The sequence below is a fragment of the Typha angustifolia genome, chromosome 10, assembly GCF_048772165.1.
Source record: "Typha angustifolia cultivar Huaian chromosome 10, ASM4877216v1, whole genome shotgun sequence".
Taxonomy (NCBI): domain Eukaryota; kingdom Viridiplantae; phylum Streptophyta; class Magnoliopsida; order Poales; family Typhaceae; genus Typha; species Typha angustifolia.
In genome coordinates, this window is record NC_133248.1 from 12,442,963 (window position 1) to 12,462,719 (window position 19,757).

The 19,757-nt window shown below is 37.1% G+C and overlaps 3 protein-coding genes and 1 non-coding gene across 15 annotated transcripts; 1 reads left to right on the top strand and 3 right to left on the bottom strand.

Annotated features, from left to right (window-relative positions):
* The first annotated feature begins 1,708 nt into the window (after positions 1-1,708).
* Positions 1,709-12,863, top strand: LOC140768855 (type IV inositol polyphosphate 5-phosphatase 3-like). 10 transcript variants are annotated; one of them, XM_073109295.1, is made up of 14 exons: positions 1,709-1,752; positions 4,636-4,762; positions 4,914-5,075; positions 6,346-6,505; positions 7,560-7,664; positions 7,850-8,120; positions 8,578-8,665; positions 8,849-8,953; positions 9,817-10,642; positions 11,056-11,240; positions 11,777-11,885; positions 12,002-12,144; positions 12,332-12,551; positions 12,721-12,863. In XM_073109295.1, exons 5-14 carry the CDS (start codon positions 7,635-7,637, stop codon positions 12,742-12,744), a joined length of 2,001 nt encoding a protein of 666 aa, XP_072965396.1. In that variant the 5' UTR covers positions 1,709-1,752; positions 4,636-4,762; positions 4,914-5,075; positions 6,346-6,505; positions 7,560-7,634; the 3' UTR covers positions 12,745-12,863. The 10 variants fall into 10 exon arrangements, with proteins under 10 accessions (XP_072965396.1, XP_072965395.1, XP_072965398.1 ...); XM_073109297.1 differs by having other exon boundaries at positions 1,711-1,752; positions 7,560-7,744; XM_073109299.1 differs by lacking the exon at positions 6,346-6,505 and having other exon boundaries at positions 1,715-1,752; positions 7,850-7,946; positions 8,058-8,120.
* Position 12,864: 1 nt separating this feature from the next.
* Positions 12,865-12,935, bottom strand: TRNAG-GCC (transfer RNA glycine (anticodon GCC)). The gene has a single exon. It is a non-coding gene; the product is annotated as a tRNA-Gly (tRNA).
* Positions 12,936-13,081: 146 nt separating this feature from the next.
* LOC140768857 (syntaxin-124-like) lies at positions 13,082-14,945 on the bottom strand. The gene has a single exon (XM_073109304.1). The coding sequence runs from the start codon at positions 14,009-14,011 to the stop codon at positions 13,082-13,084; it is 930 nt and encodes a 309-aa protein (XP_072965405.1). The 5' UTR covers positions 14,012-14,945.
* A 180-nt stretch (positions 14,946-15,125) lies between these two features.
* On the bottom strand, positions 15,126-19,496 carry LOC140769317 (probable choline kinase 2). Of its 3 annotated transcripts, none has more exons than XM_073109982.1 (8): positions 19,247-19,496; positions 18,635-19,046; positions 17,334-17,455; positions 17,065-17,260; positions 16,231-16,348; positions 16,083-16,130; positions 15,586-15,686; positions 15,126-15,484 (listed from the first exon to the last, which is right to left on the bottom strand). In XM_073109982.1, exons 1-8 carry the CDS (start codon positions 19,363-19,365, stop codon positions 15,386-15,388), a joined length of 1,215 nt encoding a protein of 404 aa, XP_072966083.1. In that variant the 5' UTR covers positions 19,366-19,496; the 3' UTR covers positions 15,126-15,385. The 3 variants fall into 3 exon arrangements, with proteins under 3 accessions (XP_072966083.1, XP_072966085.1, XP_072966084.1); XM_073109984.1 differs by having other exon boundaries at positions 18,635-19,038; positions 19,247-19,488; XM_073109983.1 differs by having other exon boundaries at positions 18,635-19,042; positions 19,247-19,488.
* Between the last annotated feature and the right edge of the window lie 261 nt (positions 19,497-19,757).

Below are 19,757 nucleotides of genomic sequence, written 5' to 3' on the forward strand. Positions count from 1 at the left end.
TATATTTAATAAGGTAGCATCTGCAGTGACAACAATATCCATCTAATTTTTTTGTTGCATTTCTAAGAACTTTCTTCTTAATTGCACATTCTTTTGAGTAGACTAACATATTGTTTATGAATTCTAAGGTTCTCAGAATTGCACCAAGCTACCGATATGCTGATCTTTTCTGTAGTTATGAGGTGAAAGAGAGAAGCAATCAATGACCTGATAAATTATTTTATTTGTAAAGTGTTTGTAAGCATAGCTGATAATATCTCAGATTGTATCTTATAATGAATCATCCATCCATGCTAACAGTATAAGTATTTATTAAGTTACAAGGTGTGGGTTCTTTAAACTCTATACATCTTCTTTCTCGTTGATGGTTCAAAATGGAGGATGACAGGAACGATAATTGAGGAGGAGGAAGGGAAAGCCGTTAAGACTTAAAATTCTTATTATCTATCTTTAGGGTAGAACTTAGTTAAGTTTAAATAAATACAGAGTGTGATATAAAAACGAAAGGAGAAAAGGATTGAGGTAGAAAAAAGATAGCTCAAAGACTTTTAATAATCATCAAAACTACATACTAAAATACTGGGTGTTATTCAAAATTATTCCTGTAGTATTTTATTTTGGGCTCTAGCTATCAATGGTCACACCCTGGAATCTCAATCTTCTAGGAATTATATATCTGAATTGATGTGTATAATTTAAGATGGTTATAGTTAGTCTTCTCTATTACAGTGACTTGGAATTAATGCTGGCAACTACCAAATTGGTTGGATGGATGGATGGAAAATTAAGGTGAAAACTATTTCATTTTATATCGCAACTGTTTAGTTATGTGATCCTCGTAATAATAAATATCTTCAAATCTAATCATTCTATGCAACTGGGAGGTAGAAGGGGATCTTTAACGCTCAATTCGTTTCACATCTATTCCATCAACTATTATTTAAAATATTTATAAAGGAAAATAAAACTATTCCTCGAGATAAGTTAGTTCCACATCATTTTCCCTATTTATATCTATATGTCAAGATGCATAAGTTTATCTATATAGACGTTGGAGCCATACCATTTTGACAAGGTGATGAGCTAAAACTATCACATCAATTGTGCTCCAGAATCGAAGTAGACATTAAACTGTTAGTATGATCAATTTATTTATTGGAAAATAATATTTCTCAAAAAAACAAATAGTATGTGGGTTAATTAATTATCTTTTACTAACCTATTTATAACATTTTGGTATGGGCCAATTTATATATGCTGGACCATTTAATTAATGCCCATGTTTAGGCCCAACAAGCGAGAGCTTGGCAAGGGCAAAAGGGTAATTTCGGATAGATGGCTCCAACGGTAAATTTTAAGCGGGAAGCGTCGCATTCGTGCTTCAAACTTTTGAAGAACTCCTTTCTTCTGTTTCCGGATGCTCGCATGAATTATATATGCGACGACCAGTCATAGATGCCCACGTGCCGACTGTAAGAAAATTAAATTGCGGGTCCGCATTTTTAGTTTACGCAAACTGAAAGAATCGCGCGAAACCCCTCGTCCCTATATAAACGGGCGAAACCCTTTCTGATTCGAATCCTTCTCCTCGAAATACTAGAGATGGAGAAGAGAGCGAAAGGAGGAGGAGGAGAATGGGGCAAGAGGGAAGTCGATCGCGGAACTGGTTCTGGAGATCAAGGAGATGAACTCGGAGGCATTCTTCCTCACCTCCTTTCTCTTCCTCGCCGCCCGATCTCGTCGGATCTTGTGGTGTGTTGTTCTATTTATTATCTCTTTAAATTTGATGTATTACTGATTGCTTCATCAGGGTTTTCGATAGTATGCATTTAGGCGATTTTGTGGATTTAAGTTATCTTCACTGAAATATTCTTTCTTCGTTCTGATTCCTCCTCTATTGATAGTGTAATTCCTAGGGTAAATCTGCATTGTTTTGGGATAACCTGTTCTGTTTTGATAATATACGTCAATGTGATCTTGGCATCTTGCTAATAAATTGGTAGGACACTCTGTTAATATCGGTTAGATGAGTGTATTTCTTATGTGATTGATAGTCCAGTAGTATTGTATCCTTTTGATGAAATAAGAATTAGGCTAGTAAAAAGCAATTGGACGATAAATCTGGAGTTTGGAGAATCTGGCAAATGAGATGAATCTATATATATATATATCTATATACATATAATGTAACTCTTAATTTTAAGGGCATTTTGGTAGAATCTGAGAGTAATTTATATGTCGAGTAATGAATGACAAAAAGATAATAGCCCAGAACTTATTTGTCTAAAATAATAGCCCACGGTATATTCGTATATTTATTCCATGAGGTTTCCTTCATAGTTCACAATGTTTGTAATGGTGAATGGTGGACTAATAGATTGGTAGAAGAAGAACCCAGATCATCTCACTTAATTAACTTAGTTTGTTTCCCTACAAATTTCCTAGGGACAAACGTTCCAGCAAAACTGATATTTCTCTAGGTATCTTGTTTTGGGGTACAACTTTCTGACATATAATTGCCTTCTTTAGCTAGAACTTGGAGTTGTCACTCATTACCATTTGCTATGGGGTACATTGTTATATTCTGTTCTCAGTATGTGAGAAAGCAGATAAACATGATCAGATTGGCATTGGTTATTTTGATTGTGCACATGCTATGGTTTGTAGCCTGCATGTAAGAGCATATGACGTTACTGAGGTGAAGATGCTTGTGTGATCATTCTGTAGTTATCAATGTATCCTCAGCAATGCTAGCGCGAGTCATTTGATCTTCTTAACATGTGATGGAAAAAGGAGGGGAAGGAAGTATTTATTTTAGGAACATAGACTATGCTTGTGTTGCTGGAAGTTCCCAACTTATAACAAGGGTATTTCTTGATCTGATGAAAAGACCTTCAGAACTGTATAATGGTTCAGTTTTTTGTTGGATCAACTATCTCTTAAGGTATCTTCCTTAAGCTCTAATGTGTTCAAATCAACTTTATGCTTGTCTATGTTGTCACACATATTAATGCTAGTTATGAGCAGCCTGACATGCCGATCGAAGTCTTGATAAAATAAGGATACAAGGATTAAGGGAGAACAGGAAAAGTAATCCATTTATCTAAAAACCATGGCACACATGCGCAACAACTGTATACAGATAGCCTCAACCATCTGTTTAATTATTCTAGTTGAATAAAATTTGTGGACGACCAGAACAAGTAGATATTTGCTCTTAGGTTCAGTTGAAGTTGAAATTGTTCTAGTTAAAGCGTGAAATTGACTTGATAATCCTTCATATACTTTCTTAGGATGATCAAATTGTCTTGAGAAGTTAGTGGCGCATTGCAACCATAAGGTTAAACAAATCGTGGCACCAGAGTGTCAGTAAGCACAAAGATATCTTTTGGGTTGTACAGTTTCCATATTCAAATATTTTCTCCATTGCTATGATACTCTAATAGTTGCTTCTATGAAGTATAGTTAAATTGTTTTGTATGGCCAATGACAATCTAACACCAACATCAAGCATAATATTTATGGTTACTTGGAAGTTATGCATTACGAAACATGTTGCTTGTGATCAACCTAGTTTTCTTGCTGCATTACTTACAGCTTTGTATGTGTACTTTCATGATTGTATGGCTAAGCTCATCAATCTTGAATATAAACAAGGATATATTTGCTGCAATCATTGAGGTAATGAATTGTATGCGTTGATTTGAAATCGCCCAGGAATTCCATCTAAAAGAGCAAAAGAATTACGCCATCATTTTCCTCCCATGAATGATATCTGGATGACTAGATTCTATACAAACTCAGGATGATCTACCAATATAAGTCTAGTGCCATTTGAATGCTATTCTTTTTAATCTTCGCTGGCTTGACGATCTATGCTATTTCTTTCTTTTACAAATTTTCCTTTCATTTCTGGAGCTTGACATGAAAGCTTTCTTACATCTTGCGCATGAAAGTGCAGCGTTGGAATACGTGGTGTCTTTTCGGAGGAACATTTTAACAACTCTGTTTGTTTTTGACTCAAAATGCATGGAGAGTTCAAAGCTTGGAAGTAACGTACATTGTGAATGTATCAATGGCGTTGCAGTAATCATATCAATATATATAATGTTGTTTTTTTGTCCAGCTCCTCACTGTTGCGATCATTATCAGTAGTTCGTGACTCACAATCGTGCTTGTTTCATCTGCTCATAAAGGTCGTTGAGGGTCATTTTCGAATTCCAATCCTGTTAGAGAAGGCAATATTTTTTCTCTTTTCTCCAACTTTGCCCCAGGCTGGGTCTCTATTCATTACCCAATATCTTGCAGCCAGTGCATCATCTCATGATCGACAATGCTGTCCGTAGGAAGCTACATTGAAATACTTTCCAGTTCAGATATATTAAGAACTTAACAACAAAGCGAAGATGATGACTCTACGCTTGCTGACGACTGTGGTTCGACAATTTAATTTATTTTTTCTTTTCTTAAGTTTGACAAATTAGTGAACAGTCTTGATTTTAGTGGCAATGCATCGGACACCTATGCCCCTCTATCCCTACAATGTCAACTCTCTGTTATTTTTATATATCTATTTTAACTGCAGAAGTCTAAACTGTGATCTTTCTAGATCTAATCAGAGAGCTCTCCTACTAGTATGCAGGTAAGCAGCTCTATTGGAAGTCCCCAAAAAGGATGCAGGAGGCGTGCCAACTGCCAAGTGCTGAGTGGCCGTGCAAAGCTGTTTCGTGTTGGTCAGTCGATAGAGCGGAAGAGATGCGAGGTCGTCATCTCTCCCTGCGTTTATATAATCGGGGAGATGAGATCCTTATCAACTTCCAAGAAGTAGCTTTCATAAAAAAAGAAAAAAAAAAAAAGAAAAAGCCTCCAAGAAGTACCAATCCTGACATCGCACTCGTCCATTTGTCTTGCAGCGGAAGCTCGACCGTTTGCTCGCTATGAAGCGGTAAGCCTTAGATCATCATGAACACGTGTCGACGAAGCACTCGACATCGTCGACTATAAAGTCCGGATAGGCTAGTGATACTTACTATGGGAGAGCACAGAGACTGGGAGGTCGACGAAGGAAAAATACGGTGAGCTTTTTCTCTCTACTACTCTTTTCCCTCTTATATAAATTAGCAAGCAAAATAGACATAAAGCGAATAAAGCTAAGAGAACCTTCGTCCTTTTATTCGGAATGAATGGTGATTGGTCTGTCAACACATTCTTTTGCTTCGTGATTATGGTTTAAGAAAATGCTATGCTTATTGAATTGACTTCGTACAGTGCTAATTTCCAAGCTTTCAACCAGATCCTAATTATGTTAGGTAATCAATCATCGGTCAAGTGGCCTATTCTCAACAAAAGAACGTGTCCCATCCCTTTTCTGTGAATACGATAAAGTAGTGCCGTGTTCTATTCTTTCGTCTCTTCAGTAATGACTAAGTAAACTAGAATAATGGAAAGAGAGTATGATCCAATCGGGTTATCCGGACTCAGAAGATTCAACCTTTTCTTCTTCAAAGCAAGAATTAAGTCTATGCACCTATATTAGCGTCGGCTAAGACGATTAGTTTGAAAAAAGGGAGCATTTTATTAAGGCGGCTAATTTTACTTGTATGCGTTCCCTAATTTTTCCCGAGTTTGAGGCTTCAATTTAAGGTGTCAGATATTTAATTTGCTCAGGTCATTGATTTCGAGGTATTAGTTAACAATATCTCCTAGTAATTGTTCATTGTTTCTGTACTGTGGGGGATCTTGTTGAGATCTTTTTTGACCAAAGATCTTGTTGATATCTTTTTTGACCAAAGATCTTGTTGATATCTTACTCGGATTTAAGAATGTTAGCCATTTGGTCGCATTATAGCGCTTGCTCTAGTAGTCATATGTGCAAGGTACCAATTTGCATTCCATCATCTACAAGAAAGTGAGTTTTATTTCCCCCGCGATTCACGCATGGATGGCTTTTCAGAATATCCATTTGGAAAACTAGTTCTCATACTATGCTCAAAATCTCATCTTCTAGGAATCTGATGGATATTGTATGATACAAGGAGTTCTTGGGGCCATAATATCATTCAAAATAGAAAGCAGGAGTCCGAGAAGAATGTTAGATTTTTTTTATCATCTAAACAATTACAAATTCATGTGCATAATTATATTAAGATATTAAATATAAAAAGTATGATTATTTAATAATTTAAAATTTTAAAGTAGTTGTTGAGTTAATATTGTATCAAAGTTAAAGCTAGAAATTGTGTTTACATTCTGTCATGCTCGTTTTCTTTGTTTTTCCTGCACATTAGGAGTTTTCTAATACACTTACCTTATTGTAAACTTCGATCTTTTTCTGTACGTTTTTAGGTGGATAAATGTTGGCTAAACACGTTACTAAGTGCATTTAATTGCATTCGGACGTCTTTTAACTGCACGTCAATCATTAATTCTTTTTGTTACTGTCATGCATGAGAATCATGTGGCAAAGTAATGTAAGTGGATCACACGTATCATGCCACTTTGAAAAGTAAGTGGAATTTAATATTTCTATTATATTTCTAAGCCTTAGCATGCTGAATAAGATATTATAATATTAGGATATTAGAAAGAAAAGCAAACATCTTTTTAAGAAAAAGACTGACACATATAAGTAAACGTTTTATTACTAAGAAAGTCGGTTGTAATTATCTCTCCCTCTCCTTTATTTCCTTTTTAACTCCCTTTAATGATCTTCGCAAATTACGGTTACACCTTCGATCAAATTAACCTTATCCTCTAATTTTATTTTGTATCATTACTCTTTCCTGTAAATTTAACTAAATTATAAATAAAAGCATAGTTAATAGAGATGAATAAATAATAAAATAATTTAAATAATTTGATTTATTTTAAATAAATATATATCCAGAAAGTGCGAAGTGTCGTAGTGATTTTAATATATATATATATATATATATAGATAGATAGATAGATAGGTAAAATGTTTTTTATGCAAAAGAGTCAATAATTTTTAAATTAAAAAGGCTTGAACACTATTTAGATGAAAAATCTATCGATTTTAGTCATAGATAAAAAATAAAGTATTAGAAAATAGGAAAAAAATGCTTATAACAATATGATTTTTAACAAAATTATGATTTACATTTTATTTTTATTATTTTTAAATTGAGTTTTATAATTTAGTAAATATATACAAAAAAATATTTTGTCGTTAGATTTGTTAGATAAACTATATTAAAATAATTATAAAGTACTCTTAACTAAGTTATATTAAAAGTATTTTAGTTATTTTAGAAAATATTTTTATTTAACGGAATATTTTATAGTGTTTATTTAAATATAATTTAGAGTATTTTTTTTAGTTATATTTGCTAAATTATATGACTCAATTTAAAAATAATAATAATATAAGACGAAAATCGTGATTGTGTAAAAATAAATGTTATATGTCAATTTCCCTATATATAAAGTTTGCGGTAACGCGATTTCAGTACAAAAGTAAATATGTATTTAGCCCCACAAATTATTAAACCACCCGGTCTTCTCTCTTTTACATTAATGGTCTGGTTGGTCTTCACCAGGGAGGATCTAAGAATCGTAAGCGGAGAGTAGAAGGAAGAACCTTTTCCATTTCACTCGTTCTCCTCAGGAACCAAATGATGCAGAGGTCAAGAAAGCCAGGAGAGGTGCGTACACTCGTATTATCATCCTACTCTCCACAAGACCAGCTCAAGAAATTTTCTTGCTTGCCACTATAGAAGCTCCTGTGGGTTTCTTTTAGTCCTCTTTCTTTTACTTGTTATCTTGGTTTTGCAAGAGTTTGGGGGGAAGGGGAGATTTTTTGGGCTATCACCAGCTTATATGGTTGCAGGTCTTTTGGCCTAAAATTGTTCTCAAGAAATGGCTTAACATGAGCACAAAGGAGTCTGACTTCAGCGCAGACGAAGGAGACAATGAGAGTGACTTTGGTGAAGATGTGCCTTTTCTCAGTGTCTCTGTATCGGCTTGGGCTTTGTTTCTTTTCCTTTTTTTTTTCTTTTTTTGTTTTTTGATAAAGGTGGTGGCTTTGTTCATTGTAGAGACATGTGAGTGGGAGCGGGATGAGGAGAGAGGGCCTGGGGAGCTACAGACAGAGACCATCAGTATGCATTTTAACTTTCATTCTTGTGGTTTTCGTTTATTTTGAGAATTACTACATGGTAGAGCAGATTCCTTCTTGTGATTGTATTTTTGCATTTCAGTTTCTGAAGAATATAGGTAAGCTAATTAGTGTCGTTTCTCCCACTTTATTAACTTGAAAAGCAGTTTTTCAATATTAACACCTTAAATTTAGTGGCACTGTTTTTCAATTTTTTGATTTCAACAAAGCATACCTGACAATTAGGCAACTCATACCAAGGGAAAACCTTGTGAAGTTTAATATACAAGAACCTTAGGAGCCCTGGAAACAGATAAAATCTCGGAAACTTTAATTTAATAGTTAGCTTTAGGACGTGAAGGAAACATAGTGTCCTTCTGAGAGTATCTCTTGTACGTTATGAACTTGATCCTAGGCAATAGTTATTTCCACATCAATAGCTTAATGGCTTTCATGTGCAGGTGAACAATTGGAGGGTATCCCATACAAGTTAAGAAGAAGAAACTCGGAGACCCTGCGTGCACAGTATATAAATACCAAAGAACTCAGGTATGTTATCCAATGTGGAGTATTGGCCATCGTTGATATCTATAAGCTTTTTGGTAGGTTAGAAGCATATTACTATGTTGATATCTCCCTTCTTCTTGATGCTATATTTTTGTACAAATATATGGCTCTTTTTTGCTAAATATGTGTGCTATCTCTATGAGAAATAATTATTCAATTCTGCAGGATTTGCATAGGTACCTGGAATGTTGGAGGAAAGCTTCCACCAGATAGCCTAGACATCACAGAGTGGCTAGATATGGAGGAGCCTGCTGATATTTATGTGCTTGGGTATGTAAATCCTGTGCATTTTCTATGTAATATTTGTGATTCTATCTATATTATGTAATTAATAGTTAAATTTAATTACTTTTTACCTAGAAGTTCTAAAAATTATTATGATATCATAAGATAATTATTGTAAAATAAAATTATAATTTCTATTTAACTTTAAACCTATTTCTCTAAAAAAAAAGAAATAACAAATATGAAATATCTATTTGCATTAAACTAGGAAGAGGATAATAAAGTTAATTTAACTATTTTTATCTCTTATCCTAATTATTACAATTATACACCATGTTATCTCATATTTTATTTCATTAATTATCATACTTTTTGCAATCCAACACCTAATAAAAAATTAGGATAAAAAAATATTTTATTTCAGGATAAGTCTTCATTTTATCTTATTCGGCAACCAAACAGGCCTATGTGGCCAAGTGTTAAATTTGTTTGGTTTTAGTGGAAAACTGCCAATAGCACTACAAGTATCAGTTCGAATGGTTGATGCAACTTCAAAAGACAAGACCATGACATGTAATATTCTTGTAGTATAGCAATATGTATCCAGGCAATAATATTCTGTTAGATATAAGATATAAAAATTATTAGTTTCTAAGAATTAAGTTTTTAAATTAATTGATGACTTAACATCGAACTAGAGCATATCTCCGAGTTTAAATCCTACTAAACTCATATGTTATTTGAAAATATAAAATCTTCACCCAATTAATTTAGGTCTATTTAAAAGTGAGTAGTAGTGTTAGAATATTAAATATTACAATTATTGTTTTCTAGGAATTTAAATGTTTAGAATAGTTCGATGACTTATTCAGCATCCTTTCTTTTGTCCCCTGTATTTTGCCTTACAGTCTACAGGAGATTGTTCCATTAAATGCGGGAAACATATTTGGTGCTGAGGACAGCCGCCCAGTTCCAAAATGGGAATGTCTTATTCGTAAGACTCTAAATAGAATTCAAACAGAAAAACCCAAATATAAATGCTATAGTGATCCTCCTTCTCCTTCAAGATTCAAGCCATCAGAAGATGCTACTGTTACTTTAGATGAATTACTCCCTGAGACTGATAGTGATACTGATGATGATGAAAGGCGATTCAGTTTCCAGATGGAAAGCGATGAACATCTTGCAAGATTAGGCAGTCCAAAATGTAATACTACTTCAAGCTGCAGTTCTTACACTGATATTTGTCAACAAGAGGAACCTGACCAGCAAAAGAGCTTTAAAATCAAGAAGTTGGATAGGTGTAACCATTTTATATTGGCGGATGACATTAGTTTAGAAACAGGGAGTCCAACAGAAAAGAAGCTAGTCAAAATGTTAAGCAGCTCAGAGAGGATTGGGCTGCTTTGGCCTGAACAACCATTGAACTTGTTAAGTAAACATGCTATGAATAGTTCAATTTCCTTTAGATCCATGAAATCCTTTAGAGCATGTGACTCTTTTAAGTTGGTGCATGGGGAACACAAAGCTTCGTTAGGGGTACGGTTTGTTCCTGACCTCCAGCTGGATGTCTTTAGAAACAAAAAGAAAAGATCGCCTTTTGTGAGGATCATAAGCAAGCAGATGGTAGGGATTTTCTTGTCAATATGGGTTCGTCGAAGCCTGAGGAAGCACATTCAGAACGTGAAAGTATCTACTGTTGGCGTTGGAGTCATGGGTTACATTGGCAACAAGGTCAGATTCTCCTCCCTTATAGTTTGAGCATATCTTTCTTCATTCTCATGCACCCTGTCAAAATAACTGGTTCACCTTTTACTTAACCCTGATTAATGGCAATGGGATGTCATTTTTTTAAAGTCTTCAGCTTATGTGCTACTCTAACCTCCTTAGAGTGTTCACAAGGAGGATTCCGGATTACTGGTACTACATGTTGCTTCAATCTTGTAGTCATTGATAGTTGATACCTGTTGAAGCACTGGTCAAAAACTTTTGTCTCTGTTTGGATACAAATTCCCGATTCGTTTTCTTTCACTAATAGCGTTTGACATGTGTGGTTTATATGTTTCATTCGCAATGCAAGAAAATAGAGTTTACTGAAGTATAATTTCGATGTGGAATGTTTATCTAGAGTATTTAATGTGCTCCAGGGTTCAATATCAGTCAGCATGTCTATATATCAGACACTCTTTTGCTTTGTATGTAGCCACCTGTCAGCAGGTGAAAAAGTTGGAGATGAACTTCGAAGAAATACAGATGTGCAAGAAATTCACCGCAGAACACAATTTGGTACAGTTGCCAGTGTTGGATTGCCTAAAACTATTCATGATCATGAGTAAGTGGAACTTTATCCCGCTTAATGTACTCTTGAGGAGGAATGTGTTCTTTCCTTGTTCTGTCGCCTTTCTAGGGTGTCGGTATTATGTTTCTTTTAATTATTGTCATAAGACTGTTTTATTCAAGAAGACTATTGTCATGGTAATGAGTATTCTGCTTTTCCGTGTAGATATATTCCTTTTGCAAACCATGTATGCTATATAATATTCATTTCCCTAAATTAATGGTGTTAAGTTAGTCTTATCATTTGATGCACAAACTTTGATTGCTAATTTTAGTTCCATAGACCATAAAAAGATGACCGATGAATGGTTTGTTTCACGTTACATTGTTACCTTCATGAGAATTACCTACTCTTTATTGCATCTTACAGTACATCTTGCAATATGAAATTATCCGGTACTCTTGGTTTGTGATTTACTTTCCATTGGTGTTGTTGAGAAATCTGCAATCAGTTTCCTCCCAACTTTTCCTTCTATGTAATACTTGTCTGACTTCCTTTTAACATCAGTCTATATTAATGACAATTTGTAGAAGAATATTCTGGCTTGGAGATTTAAATTACCGCATTGATTTGCCATATAAGAGCACACATGAGCACATCGCCAAAAAGGACTGGTCTATGTTGGCTGAGAAGGACCAGGTAAGTTTATGTTTCGTTCTCATGAGACAGTGATTCCCATCATTATTATGACAAGAGTTGGAAAACAAACTAATCCAAAATAGGACTTGACTTAACTTTCTTACTCTTTACTGAAGTTAAAGCGTGAGTTGAAAAAGGGGCGTGCTTTTGATGGGTGGTCTGAAGGTGTTATCAACTTTCCCCCTACATACAAGTACGAGATTAATTCAGACAAATATATTGGAGATGATCAAAGGGGTAGCAGGAGATCTCCAGCATGGTATGAACATGATGTTACTTGGTCCTAGCAAAACATTTCTTTTGCCGTTCAGAATAATTACCTTTAAGATGCATCAGATACTAGCTTCAAAACATCTATGAGATTAGATGATTCATATACTTCATCTGTTATCAGTTTCCTTTGGTTGTTTCCTTGAACATGATACAAACTTTAGTTGGTTTCTCAGGTGTGATCGTATCCTTTCATTTGGAAAAGGTGTGAAGCTCTTAAATTACAGAAGAGTTGAGCTGAAACTCTCTGATCACCGACCTGTAAATGCCATTTTCATGGCTGAGGTTGAGATATTTTGCCACAGGAAGCTTCAGAAGGCTCTCACACTGACAGATGCTGAGATAGAAGATGGAGAAATAATGTCAGATTTGGATCCTGATATTGTGACGGGCCATGTAAGGCATTTTCTTTTTTTAAAAGAATCATCTACATTGAGTGGTCTGCTGCATTTAGCTGTTGACGTCTCATCTATGAACTAACCTTAGCTGGACCAGTTGACTTTACCATTATGATAGCATAGAAACTCCTATACATAACAAAGTGTGGCATCTTCTCTTCTTGCAGGATATTTCTGAATCTGGACGTTAGGATCGAATTATTCCTGGAGGTTTGCATACTCTTTCGTAAAGGTTTGCATACTCTCTTGTGAGGACATACAGTAATATACTTCTAATAGGAGTGAGAAAAGAAAAGAAAAACAAAAATCATTGCACCAGCCGGGAATCGAACCCGGGTCTGTACCGTGGCAGGGTACTATTCTACCACTAGACCACTGGTGCTTTTGGATGTATATATTTAAAGGAAGAATAAGATCATTAAAACATAAATGCTCCAAATTTTGGTAAACGGGGACCAAGAGATCCATCACACACGACTCGATCCTTTTTAAATATTTAGCATCACACCAAAAAATTTCCGGCGGCTTCTACCGCGTGAGAGTCATCAAGACAGGCAGCAATATAACGATGACGAGCACCGTCCCGGCGACAATGGCGATACACATCCACTTCCTCGAGCCCTTCTGGTACTCCTTCGCCGTCTCAAGCTCCACGGCTCCTCTCCTAACAAATGAGCTCGCATGAGCGACATGGCTCTCAATGTCATTAAGCTGCTGCCCCTGCGCCTCCACCAATGCGGCCATGTCCAAGAACACCTGGTGCAGCTCCACCAAGCTCTTCTCTATCTCCTTCACTGCATCATGCCTCTCCTGCATCTCCATCACTACGTCGAGCACCTGGCCGCGCCCCTGCTCCTGAATCGCCTTCTGCAAGAACGCCTCGCTCTCGCCAGAAGATATCATCGCCTCGATCTTCTCATTGTCCGCCCGCTCTCCGGTGACCGTGTAGTACTGCCGGGCCACCGTCTCTCTATATTCGGAATTGATCCTGGCCCTGAGGCCTTGGAAGTTATCAATGATGTCCTTGAGCTTTTTGCCAAGGCCAGATACGACCGACGTGCGCGTCCTGTCTGCGGAGGACCCTGGGCCGCAGCCCGGGAGCCTGCGGTTGGCCGCGTTGGACCTGTCGAGAGCCTCGAGCTTGGCTTTCACGGTCTTGGCGAGGCGGAGTACTTGCTCGACGTCGACGTCCATGCGCGACCGCAGGGACTTTACGGTCTTGGCATCGTGGGTCCTTTTGGTCTCCTCGTTGGTTTCTTGGAGACGGCGGTAGTGTTGCTCGAGGCTGCGGAGGTCGTCCTTGACTTTTTCAACGTCATCGAAGAAGATGTCGAGGTTAATGCTTTCTTGGCCGGACTCCGCCATCCGGGCAGGGCTTGACTCGATATCGTCGAGGTGGACTTGGTGCTTTAGGTCGGTGTACTTCTTGAAGGAGCCATGGGAGAAGAGGTCGTTCATGGTGTCTGCTTCTTTGATCCGCAAGCTTGCTGCGTAAGGGAAACTACTTGTAGTTTTCTACCGAGTCGAGGGCACCATTAGAGACCCAATGGTGAATCTCTCATTGAGAGAAAACTAAAAAGAAGAGAAGAGAAGAGAAGGGAGGAGAGAGAGACGGGTGGGTTGAATTGGTGATGCGTCTATACGACTCCTACAAACGTTGACACGAAGGAGTATAGAGAAGAGAGGAATCTCCGACCTGACTGAGTCGTCCGGATGATGCGGCGTCGCGGCTTTTGTTGTAAGCAGATCATTCCCAGGTATGTACGGAGGAATTTACTGCACTCCTGTACCTGTCTTCCTATGACAGGAAGACGAACGGTTCATTACTCAATTTCCTGCAATCCAGGATGCAGAGAGCCTCGCTCGGCTTTTGGGTGGTATGCACGGTCTCCTGAAGCATTTCTGGGAAACCAGAAAGGTACCAAAACCAAAGCTGAGATGGCATTCGTTGTGGGTTTTGGTGAGGTATTGGGTGTGCAAAGAATAGCCGTTGTGAGGAAGTTGATCAGGTATGCAAGTCACGTAGTAATAATGGGTTCCTGGGGGCTGGCTGATGGAAAACAGTTGGCCGTCCAACAATATTCCTCCCCCCTGCAATAACGCTCTTAATGCAAGTGAGTGGGGTGCAGGTATTCTTATGATGCATTGGTGGCAAAGGAATCCCACAATCTTTGCTTTTCATGCAACGCAATTCCATTTCTTAGGTTTCGGGTCCAAAAGATCACGACCCGATTTCTTTTGATATGGTTTTGGATTACTTAACTTACACCCAAGAAGCCTCACATATATAGTACAAGTGTAGTGGTTTATTTTGATAATGCATATGAAGAAACTGCTGTACAGAGTGTTGATTAACAGGTGATACATTTAGTTGCATTTAGAATGCCGTGATTGAAACATTTATATATAGAATGTTGATTAACATTGAAGCATTGTTTTCGACTCTCAAATAGGGCCGCACACAAACTAGACTAAACCACATAATAGACCCCTGGAGCATCGAAGGTTGCTAGAGCTCGAACTCAGAGAATGGGTTCAAATTTTGCTGAGACCAATAATTAAAGAAGAAGAAAAAGAAAGAACCAATGTTTCGATGAGATATACATCTGAATTATTTTCACAAATCATCCAGATAAACTGGCACTCTAATTTAACCTATTTGATATTCTTACACAATTCCAAAATATTAAAAAGAACAAAATTATAGGCTTTATCAGCCAATATCTGCATTATCCTATGCCACGAGTAATAACCTTTAGGTGCTAGGAACAAACACAAAATTATTTACAAAGGTTGAGTGAATGCAAGACAAGGTTCTGAGAGGATTTAAATTTAGCCAGATCCCAAAATTGTAGGCTTCATCAGCCAATACTGTTGGAATCGCTGTCGTGCATACTCCATGTAATCGAAATCAATCTCATTCACATGCTCCTGAAAATGAGTTTAAGTGAGCAATAGCAGAGTGTAGATCAAATGGTAACTTCAAAGAGTAAGGTAACTGCAAATTAAACTGATGGATAGCAGTTTCTTACTGATATTATTCCCCAAAGGCCCCAGACAAAATGACTGGCAAGAGTATATTTCTCAATTTGTTGAAGCAAATTATCAACTTCAATATCGCTGGGTGCTTCACCTATTAAAAAGAAAAATGTAAATAAGCACATCCTGCTATGTTGAAAGCTCAAGATTTGATCAAGAACTTTCCTTACAATATATCTAGAAAGACCATAAACTTTGATGTATTTTGTTGCCAGTTTTGCTAATAGCTGTGATGGTCTACTGAAAGGGAAATATGCAGGATTTGGTTTAGGACTGTGAACCTGAAACTTCATATATTCTAGTTGTAATTGAAGTTTCTGTTTAATGTTTCAATGAAACAGAGCTTTTGCCTTTTGTCAGACCAAAAAAAAAAAAAGAACACTAAAAACTTTTAAAAGACCATATATCTTTTATGACAAGCATGTGCCAATTAAACTGAAAGGACCACCTGACTTTATGCAGTTCTCTTAAGACAAATTCATAGAGTTACCTGAAGAACTGAGATATATCTGTACAAATCTCTTACGTTCCTCAATATCTGATAAATAAAATTAAAGACAATCAATTCCAGAGAAGACTGCATTGCATGATGAGTATCTGAAAAGAGGAAAAACACTTCCTGACCAACAACAACCAACCTGGATACTTAGTGAAGTCCAAAATGTGAGGTGTATCTGTGTGATAATCAGCAGCCATCTCACAAAAGTGATTAGCAATATCATATGCAATGGGATTGAAACTTGCATACTCATAATCCTGAAGATAAGCAGAAAATACTGAGTGACGAAAAACATGAATATATGCAAGATTATTCATAAGAACATGTTTACTGTCTAGGCTAGAAACTTGAACGAGTGCCTAGTTACAGTGTATAGGACAATAAGAATGCCAATACCAATTTAAACAAAGCAACAGTCCAAGCAAACTAAAACATGCAAAAATAGAAACAAAGATTTATATCTGCATCCAGGAAACATTAGATTTCATACGAAGATTCAAACTAATGATGAGAAGAAGATGGTCCACTGTTACATGTGAAGAGAAGCTCAATGGACAGCACAACAGAACCTAAAAAAATGATACGAAAAAGATGATAGTGAAAGAGCTGCAGCAGTCTGAAAGAAGCATGTGTGAATCGATTTAGAGCAATATGTGGCCTCTAGCATTAAAGATACTAAGCAGCAACAGGAGCAAAATGAAAAAAGAGGGAGACTTTTATGAGAGCTACAAGGCTAGTTGGCTGGTACTATTATCTACTTGGCTCAATTTTGGGCACATTCAACCTGGAAGCAACCTTCCGGAAAATCTCTAGATGTCCAATAGTCTAGAAGATGAAGAAACTAGTGCAAACATTGAAATAAAATGCAGTGCATTTTCTGCACAATAACCAACCTTTAGGATGTGACTCAATGTCTGGTGACACAATGCTGGATGAACCTATGCATTAGCATGAAGAGAAGTAAATAACTCACAATTATAGTCACTTGTCTGGTCTCTTCATCTATCATGATATTGCCGTATTGAAGATCATTATGGCAAAATCCGATCCTCTGATTTTCTCCTGACAATATATTTTCCAAAATGACCATCTCCTCATTCATCTTCTCCAAGCAAAATTCCTTGGCCTCTTCATAGGAGCACAAATTTAGGGCCGCTTTAAGCCAGTTTCTGGAAAAGAAAAATTGAAGAAATTAGTGAATACAATAACTAAAAATATAGACTGGTGTTCCATAAATAGTACCGGAGTCTTTCCCATAAGAATAAGCTTTTCGGACCAGGCATATCAAGATCATGAAATTCCCTTAGTTTTGTTGCTATAAGGGCAGATATTCCTGGGTCATGCAGATCAGCTGCTGAGAGTGTCTGGCATACCAATAAAATGATGAGAGACTATCAAATTCATGAGGTTAGCATAATTAAATTATCATTCAGGCTAAACATATCAGCGAAAAGAACCTATGGCAAAATCATGGAGACAAGTCAACAAAATCTTTCTTTTAGCATCAGATGTCAATCTCCAATTAGTCAGCTTGTGTCAGTATTAACATAGATTGCAACTGAATTTGTACCTAATAAATAGTTACACCTCTAGGTTTCCCAACCTTTTATATAAGCTTCCCAAGAATCTAAGATGCAAGAAGAAACAAGATAAAGGGCATCAGTTAGTTCAATGCTTTTTAGAATGACATTATTTTGAATTTCTTTATCCCTCAGATACATGGCCCATTATTCATATACTCACATATTCATCACAACCTTTAGATTGTCAAATTTCCATCTTATTGAATCATCTATTAGAATGCTCCAGCTTATATTATAAGCAACATTGCAACTACAATCTCAACTAAGAACTATAACACCCTATTTGAAATCCTCAAATCAGATGATTTGAGTAGATTTGGAATTCCATTTGAAGGAAATCCTACATTTGGAATGTCCCAGCGAGAAGAATTTAATTGATTTGGAATGATTTCGATGGATTTCACTATATATAACTAAATCACATGACACATGATTTGAGATCCCATTTCATTTCTAGCTTAACAAACTGTTCTACATTCCATAATTGCCCTTAGTGTAATAATTGATGAGACCCTATCTATGCGTCATCCATTCTCAAGTTACTATTCTCCTCTTCCTAAGACAGGTACGCACTTCCTCTTTTCTTAATTTGTTCTAAAAAGATAGTATTTGTTTCCAAGTTTATGTGTGATTATCGGATTTTGTTCTATATATATATATATATATTTTGTATATTTAATTTCAATTGATGATAAAATAGCATAATAGGAAAATAGAACATATTGAAATGAATTCCTACTTATTTCCAAACAACAAGATTAAATGGAATTCATTTCGAAACGAAATAAATTGAAATCCATTTGGATTTGGTTCCAAACAGAGCCTAAAACAAAAGGTTATTGCCATGCACTTATTCCACTCTCACATGACAACAATGAAGCACCGTGAGTACAACAGATGAAGCATGCAATGATTTCATAAAATTCTTGGATGAAATCGACATCATAAGCATAAGCATACCCTGGCATTGATGAACTCCTCAACGCGTCCACTGGCGAACCGCCCGAGAAGCCGAGGCCCCTGCCCGTGCCTCGACATGCACTCGAAAGTTCTGATCTCGACCTCCCGATCGAAGAACACATCCACTCCCTCGCCATAGATCCGGACTAGCACCTTCCTCTGTGTCGGCCAGTTGATCTGGTACACCTCGTTCGTCATCGCCCCCTTTAACTGCACCACCTCCAATGCCTTAGCATCCACCACGTCATCCCATTCCGAAGCCAAGCTGTGAAGGATCTGCCTCGCCTCCTTGGGGATCCGCTCGATTCCATCTATGGCTTCTCCTATCCCTACCGTCACCATCGTCCTTGCAGAAAGGCTAGAAGAAACCAAATCCGGAGGGCTACAAATCCGACCCTTTGCACCTACCTTGCTTGCAAATCCCCAAAATATGAAAAACAAAAAAATTGACCAAAAACCACAAAAAAAAAATCGAAAGCTCTAGCTGGTTCCTTAAAAGAACTCCCTATCTCCACCGCTAAAATGGATATCGGATCGGATCTTTTCACAGAGAGAGAGAACTCCGTCCACAAGAAACGGGGCAAGGGCAGCGTGGGAGAAGGGAGGCATTACCAGCGTACGATCGAATATGATCGCGAAAGGAGTCGCCGTCGCAGAAGACAAATGGCGGGCTGCTGCAGCCAGCGACACGGGTACATCGGCGCAACCCGGAGTCTACCCACCGGTTGCATGTAACTAATGTACTGCTGCGGATATCTCCACACTCCACAGTGATACAAAGTACCCCTGTATCACATTATTCTTTGCCCCTGTGCACATTAGGCCAGTAGGAAAAGGACCAGGAAGGAAATTGGAAGAGATTGAGGGGCAGAATTAAAAAAATTCAAAGCAATATCACCATACAAATTGAGAGAGTGCGAGAAGAGTAGCAAGATTGTGAGGGAAATAGTATAGAAAAATATCTTAGTAAGCATTGCATGGGTTAGGTTGTTTGTTGGGGTTATTGAATCTTTAGTTACTGTCTCATTGTGGTTAAAACGGTTAATAATCGTTTTAGAATGCTCCAGGTGGATTTTTTTTTTATTTAATTGTATCGATTAGCCAGTCTTAATTATCCATCTTC